Consider the following 7,907-nt stretch of genomic DNA (forward strand, 5'->3'; position numbering starts at 1 on the left):
GCGGGGAGCAACCCCCGTGCCAGGTCTGCAGCGTCTCCAGTGCGGCTGGGCACGGGCTGCCGCTGCCGCTGAGCGGGCTTGGCTGGGGGTGCCCGGCAGGGACCATGGCTCTGAGGAAGGCAGCGCGACCGCGCTCTGCATCAGGAAAACTAGAAACATTCCCCCGCGGCAGGTGAGCCCCCGTTTCCCCTCCAGCCTGCGGGCGCGGGCCGAGCCCCAGCGGGCTGGCAGCAGCAATGTTGTGGGGTCGCTGTTGTCAAGCAACCAGGCGGCGGCTTGCGCTGGCCAGGAGCCGCAGGTGCTCCCCGCGCCCGGCCCCGCTTCCCCTCGCCGCGGAACGAGGCGTCTGAGGGGCGTCCTGCGCCTTCGCCTCCCGGCTGTGTGCGGTCTCCGGGCTGAGCCGGCTCTCGCTCTGCAGTGCGCAGCCCGGGGAGTCGCTGCTCCCGCCCGGGAGCGCTTGCTGCTGCCATGGGGAAGGTTTTGTTGTAGGCGCTTAGAGAAAGCGGTGCCAAGTCCCCCGCTGCTCGGGACAGCGCGGGGGAAGCGATGAAAGAAAGGAGCATTGCAGTAAACACTGGGGGGAAGCTTTCGTGTTAATGTCCTTCGTTATTGCCAAGAGTTATTCCCCTTCCTTTCTTCTTCTTCTTCGTCTGCTGCTGCGATTGTATATGTCCCAGAACCCAATCTGATGCACAGTGCACAAGGTTAGGAGTACTTGTGGCACCTTAGAGACTAACACATTGATTGGAGCATAAGCTTTCATGGGCTACAGCCCACCACATCAGATGCATGGACTGGAACATATAGTAAGAAGATATATATACATTCAGAGAACATGAAAAGGTGGAAGTTGCCATTCCAACTCTAAGAGGCTAATTAATCAAGATGAGCTATTATCAGCAGGTTGTGGTTCTGAGTGTGCTTCAGGCTACAGCTTGTGTCCTGGTCCCATGTCTGTCCTGGTTGTTCCGGCGAGGGGTTGACTTTGGGCTCACCACTGCCGTAGTGCATTGTGGAGAATGAGGGACTTATTTACCTTTGTTTTTTCTAAATATCCTATGCCCCTCAGTTTACTTGTTTGATATTATCCTGGCTGAGTGCGTGGAAGAAGCTGTCGATGGGAAACGAACAGGAAACGAAACACTGACAGAGATAAGGCACTTCCAGACAGAATACCAAACATCCATACGGGAACAACTGGGGAACGCCCACTCACTTGGCTCCAGCCAAGTAGCAAGGTTTATTCTTCCCAGGCTTGAGCCTAGGGTACGAACCCACTAAAGACCCCACCCTACAGAGGAAGTGGGGTATTGTGTACATCTTGTACATGGTAGGTTGCAGGGTTGCTACTAGCAGTTCAGGCTTCTGTACCGAATAGGGAATGGCTACAGAGTGATGTGTCCGATGTGTTCACTTTAAGATCCTTTAATGCACTGCCAGCAGGGCCAGCTCTAGGTTTTTTGCTGCCCCCGCCCCCTCGCGTGCTTTTTTTGTTGGCTTTTACACGTGTTTGCACTTTGCAGTTTTGTTTTGACTGTTTAAAATAAAAAAATAAAAAAGAAACAGAGAATTTGTAGTGAAATAAAACAATTTCCTACTAGTGTAATTTTAACATTTAATTTTAACAAAAACACAATTACAAACAATTTGAGTTCAACTATACACTGTAATGAAAAACTTTAGTGTCTTCCAGTTTCTCATAAATTAAAAGAATTTATATGAACTGAATTTTTCTGTTTTTTATACTTGCATAGTCTTTTAATAAGTCAGTGAAACCTAATTTTTTTTGCAATACTACTTTCAATTGAAATTAATGCCAGTCCTGACATACGATTTTGAGACATGGTGGACCTCAAATAATTTTTTAGTAATTTCAGTTTTGAGAAACTGCGCTCACCAGAAGCCACTGATACTGGTAATGTTAAAAGAATGCGTAATGCTATAGCAGTGTTTGGAGTGAAAAAATCATTTCTTGCTATAAATTCTAATACTTTTAGAGGAGAAGTTTTAGGACTTATTAGCTCAGATAAAGCTATTAATTCATCATACAATTCTACTGCATCAATCCCTCCCCCTTTGGCCAGGTGTAGACTGGTGCTTAATTGTTCGATAGCTTCATGTTTGTGTTCTCAGTCAAATTATTTTGGTGCTAACTTCTCCTCAGTCCTGGCAATGTGGTTATCATGAGCAACCTACACAACTCTTGCTGATGTGCTTCTTGTGTTAGGAGGAATGACTCTCACGGTGGCAGTAAATGATCAGAAATCTCAGTAATGCACAAATGAGATCATTCTCTCACAACTTCAAACCCACACATGATTACTAACCATGGCATTTCAATGCAGCGTGATTTCCTGCATGATGGAGAAAAGCAGCTTGCCATATGGATCGCTGCTCCATCACATACCTTTGCAAGTATATTCACACACATGAGTCACAGTAGACAAGAATCATTAGTGTTTGGCCAATTGTAAGCTCTACTCGAGTGTGCATCAGTGATTATTTTGTTATGTGCTACATTTTGGGAAACATAAGCTGGTTCCTGCTTATAGGGGTCTGAGCCACATAGGAATTATTTTCAATTATATTTGATTGAAAATACACTATGGAAATATGTTGGAGAGCCTATATCAAGGGCTTTTACTCTCCTAGGCTGGCATTACAGATTGTCTTGTGTAACCTAGCAGCATGAACATCATCATCATGTGAAAATAACTATTCTTGGCTTCCATGTTCCATGCAGGAAATTCATTTGCTTTCAGCTAGAAAAATTGTTTGTGCTGTTCAGAGCTGCAGATGAGGCAAGATTCAGTAAGCACGCAAGGACCCAGTTCTGCTGCCCTTACTGTCATTAATGGGGCTACTCACAGGAGTAAGAGCTGTAGGATCAGGCCCAGATCCAGATCATATAGTGCTGTAAAATAATTTCAGAAAATTCTAAGGAAGATCAACAATCTCACTAGTGCCTAATGCCTAAACTAGGCAGTGGAGATTGGTGGCTTGCCTCACCACTCTCTCCCCAAACTGATGGTGTGCTCACTCTTTACCATCATTCATTGCCTTTTCCCATTTGTCAGCAATGAGAAGTAGAAATATTTAATAGCTAGCAAAATCTCCCTAACTTAGTTCAGAGAGGCAGTCTGCTCTAGTAGGTAGGAACACAGCCTAGGAGTCAAGCAACCCGCTTTCTGTTCCTGGCTCTGCTACAAGTGTCATGTGTGGAAGTGAGCAAGCCATTTCACCTTTCAGTATCACCATTTCCCCATCTTTAAGAGGGACAGTAAAGCTTATCCCCCTCTGTAAAGTGACTCGAGATGTACAGGTGAAAAGCACTACACAAGAGCCAGGTATCATTGGTTTCAGTACTCTGATGTTGCCCCATACATGATTCTCTTCTGGTGTTTGTTCTGACAGCATTCTGAATGAGCTAAGAGAGTCAACGGCCAAAACCGAGGCTTCATTTCAACGTGCCCAGACTTCGATAGGAGGCTCCAGATTGCAAGCTGTCTCTCCAGTTTCCCTCAGGAGCTTTTCGGAAGAAGCACGAGAAGAAAGCTCTTGGCTTCCAGAATGGCTGGTGAAAGAGTTACTGAAAGGGCAGCAGAGGAGTCACTCAATAGGACTCCTGGAGAATATATTGGAGCATGAAGGTTTTCGGCGACACATTGACTCTGCCAAGAGTCTGAGGAAAGGAAAGGTATTGTCAATGCTCTCCAGTTTGTGTCTCCTGTAGTATGCCCCCTTTGTGAATAGGATTTGCCACAGGAGAGGAGCCAGAAAGCCAGAATCCTTGTTTTCAGTGTGAGTGTAATGATCTTAAGAACTTTACAATGTAATGTGCGTTTAAAAAACCCCCTAAAAAGCCTGTTTAGGAATATGCTTGCCTTTTGATGCACTGAGTTATATGACTAAATCCCTGCACGGTGACAGGGATGCATACTCAGATGCAACCCAGCTGAAAATTTATCTGGCCATCTAAGCAATTAGAGCATCAAAAAGCCCTGGATGCTGGCTCTGCAGTAGGTTTTATGGTGCGAGTTGGCCAATGTAGGGATTGCTGCTCAGGTACCTGAATTACCTGAATGCATTCCTATAATCAAGACCATCAGCCAGAAAGTCTCAAAAGAGTGACTGAGTGTGGGCTTGGGAGGATGATACCTCTAACACTCAGCTGCACCAAGCCTCCACTTAGCTAGTCTAAAAAGGAATGTGGCGAGTTGGGGTGGAATATCAGTCGCTGGAAGTTGGGCTGAGTAAGGGCTTGTCTACACTTGAAATGCTAGAGCAGAGCAACTGTGGCGTTTCAGTGTGGACGCTGTCTATGCCGATGGGAGAGGTTCTCCCATCGACATAAGTATCCCACCTCCCTGAGAGGCGGTAATTAGGCTGATGGGAGAATTCTTTCATTGACCTAGCACTGTCTACACAGGGACTTACATCGGTTTAACTATGCCATTCAGGGGTTTGTTTTTTGAGGTTTACAGGCTATTCTACATAAACTGGGCTGCCCAAGAAGGTTCATATAAATCATCCATCTGTTCCATGACCACATGACAGTGCTAGTCCTCAGCAGCAGTGACTTTGCTGATGCATTTGAAATTTCGAATGGAGTGAAGCAAAGCTGCGTACTTGCTCCAGTGCTGTTCAATTTGTTCTTTGTCTGTGTCCTCAGCCATGCCACAAGGGACTTGGATCAAGGGATATATATCCAGTACCAGCTCGATGGCTCCCTCTTTGATCTTCAAAGACTCAATGCTAAGACCAAGATGCTGGAGAAACTTCTCATCGAGGCACTTTTTGCAGATGACTGCGCCTTGATGGTCCATAGACATGACCACCTTCAGGTCATTGTTGATAGGTTTTTTTGAAGCATCCCAGCTCTTTGGACTTACCGTCAATCTCGGGAAGACAGAGGTCTTGTTCCAACCAGCACCTCATTCCAATGCCCCAGTGTCAGCCATCTTCATCTAAGGCACTGAGCTGAAAAATGTGGATCAGTTCAAGTATTGGGCAGCACAATCTAGAGTGACAGTTCCCTTGATAAGGTAATTGCCTCCAGAATCACTAAAGCCAGCCAGGCCCTTGGCCGACTGCAAACAAAAGTCCTTAACCAACACAACATTCGTCTCTCCACTAAATTGAAGATCTACAGTGCAGTGGTTCTAACATCTCTCCAGTATGGATCTGAGACATGGCCTCTTTATAGACATCACATTAAATAGCTTGAGCAATTTCACATGTGCTCCCTCTGCTCAATAACGAGCATTCACTGGCAGGACAGAGTGACCAATATTAAGGTCATTGAGCATAGGCACTGTCTCCATGGGTGCTGCACGGCTTGAGCACCCACAGAAAAAAATTAGTGGGTGCTTAGCATTCACTGGCAGCCAGCTTCCCCCTTCCCCCCCAGCACTTTCCGTCCACCAGCGGCCCTGCCGATCAACTCCTCCCCCTCCCTCCCAGCGCCTCCCACCCGCCGCAGATCAGCTGTTCTGCGGCGTACGGGAGGCATTGGAGGGGAGGGGAAGGAGCGGGGATGGGGCGCACTCAGGGGAGGGGCGGAACTGGGCAGAAAGGGGCAGGAAGAGGCAGGGCAGGAGTGGGAGCTTGGGGGAAAGGGTTGGGGGGGTGGGGCCTGGGGCAGAGCAGGGGCAGGCAGAGGCAGGGCAGGGTGGGGACTTGGGGGGAAGGGGTTGGGTGGGGGCGGGACCTAGGGCGGAGTGGGGGGTTGAGCACCCCCAGGGCCTGGAGGAAGCTGGGGCCTGTGTCCTTGAGAGACCAAACACAACCAGCATTGAGGAAAATTTACAGAGAGCACAATTTAGGTGCACCAGACATGTCATCAGAATGGAAGAACACCATCTCCCAAATCAGATCTTGTAGTTGAGTCAGGGCAAAAGAAAGAAGGATCGTCCATATAAGCACTTCAAAGATAATCTGAAGAGCAGTCTCCAGTGGGCTGGCATCATTCGTAAAGAACTTGAGCAAATGGCTCAGAACAGGACTTACTGGCAGTCTCTGATAAGATCAGCATATAACAGGTTTGAGAGGGATCGACAAAATCATCTCCAGGCTGCATGTGAAAGGCGCCACAGAGCTGTATCATCAAACATCCAAGATACAGACTTCCCATGCCCTCAGTGTGGCCAATTCAGTGCACCAAGGTTTGGACTTCGGAGTCAATTGTGTAGCCATAGATGAGAACTGCAACAATATTGTTGTCATCATCCGCAATGGACTGCCAACATGCAATGATATTAGTAACCAGTGGGTTATGAGCTTTGCGTTCATACCTTGCATGACACTTATCAGATACATTTCATGACATTTAAAGAATTGAAGTACATTAGAACTGGTTAGGCCAACTGGAAATTCATTAGCAGATATCAGAGTGCCCCTTTCCCCCTGGGCTGTTCTTAATGTCACAGTAAGAAATATTAAAATGTTCCTGGTTGAAAACATATTACGCAGAGAGAAGGGTAATTACAAGGGTGGATTAATCAGACAAATTCTGCACTTGTATCCAAGTATGAAAAGCTGATAGCCTTACCATGAGAGGCGACATTTGGGAGTGTCTGTGCAATGATATGTACTGTTACATATATGGGGAATTATCAGTGTGTTAAGGTTCTGAATGTAGCCAGCATTAACAAGATATTTCCAGAAGCCTGAGCAGACTCAGTCAAAAGTACCTCTTCTCAAACTAACTGGCCTCTGGAGTTCTTATTAAATATTACATCCACTGAAACTGTGTGTGTGTGTATTTGTATTCAAGAGCAGAATTTTCCCCTTAATATTTGTGTGGTGCTTGGAAGGTGTAAAGCTCAATATAAATGATAAGTATTATTACTCTTGCATGTTTATACAGTGGTAAAAATATCATGTCTGGTAAATTGTCATTGTGTCTGTTAGATCAGTCATGATGCACTCTCACTTTGCCACAGATATTGTGGATAAGAAGGAACTTTAAGTGAACCAGCTAGAGACTCCAGCCAGTAGGAGCCATGGCGAAAGGAGCCAAAGCAGGGAATGCTGCATTGGTGCGGGTGGGGAGAGGTAAAATGAGGTCCAGCCAGGGCCACCACTTCCCCCAGTATCCCTGCACTGTTCTGGGTGCAGGGATACTGGGGGAAGACACCCCACCCCATCTCTGGGGAAACTAGGATCCAGGTGGTGCCTTCACACCTCATCCCTACCCCACCATGTGGCCTTGTGGGGGGGAGAGGGGTGGAACTACAGGGAGGACCCAGCTAGATGCTCTGTCTAGTAGAAGCAGAGAAAGCAGAATTCAGAGACCTGTGTACAGTTTTGACAGGACTTTCTCTGCCCTGTGCTAATTGGTGGTTTGCTGTAACCCTCTCCGACTCCCTCCCCTTCCTCACACTCTCTTAACCGCAGCTGCATTCCACATCTGCCCCTCTTACCACCTTCTCCCCTGCCCAGTCCCTTTCACCCCCCTGCCCTTCAGTGTCCCATCTCCCTTCAGTTTTCTTTCCAGGTAGCTGATCTCTTCCAAACTAAACTCACCTGCCCTCAAAAAATTGTGGAACTAACCTCAGGTTTGCTGCCATCACATTGTTCGCTCTGTTTGTGTGTTTATAACCTTTCCCTTACCCTGCATCTGTTTTGCTTATTTAGACTGTAAACTCCTTGGGGTAGGGACAGTTTGCTATTCTGTTTGTACAGTGCCTAGCACAATGGGATCCTGTCCTTGGTTGGTCCTTAGGCACTGCCTTAATAATTATGATTAGCACCAAAGTGAAATGCAGCCTGATGCATTGTTTATCGTTTCAATGAAGCCAACAATTGTAGTGTCTCATAGATTACAACTTCAAAAGACTCATTGTTTATTCAATAAATTATTGACGAATGCAGCTCAGTGAACATTTGAAACAATTGCTTGTCAT

General features: G+C 46.7%; 1 protein-coding gene across 1 annotated transcript in view; it reads left to right on the top strand.

The window, feature by feature from the left end:
- The window catches only part of LOC135977562 (uncharacterized), a 49,383-nt gene continuing 41,476 nt past the window's right edge, over positions 1-7,907 (top strand). The window contains exons 1-2 of the mRNA XM_065578825.1: positions 1-172; positions 3,415-3,697. Coding sequence (XP_065434897.1) covers positions 105-172; positions 3,415-3,697 — 351 coding nt within the window. The 5' untranslated portion in view covers positions 1-104. The remainder of the gene's footprint in view (positions 173-3,414; positions 3,698-7,907) is intronic.

The sequence above is a fragment of the Chrysemys picta genome, unplaced genomic scaffold, assembly GCF_011386835.1.
Source record: "Chrysemys picta bellii isolate R12L10 unplaced genomic scaffold, ASM1138683v2 scaf4, whole genome shotgun sequence".
Classification (NCBI taxonomy): Eukaryota; Metazoa; Chordata; order Testudines; family Emydidae; genus Chrysemys; species Chrysemys picta.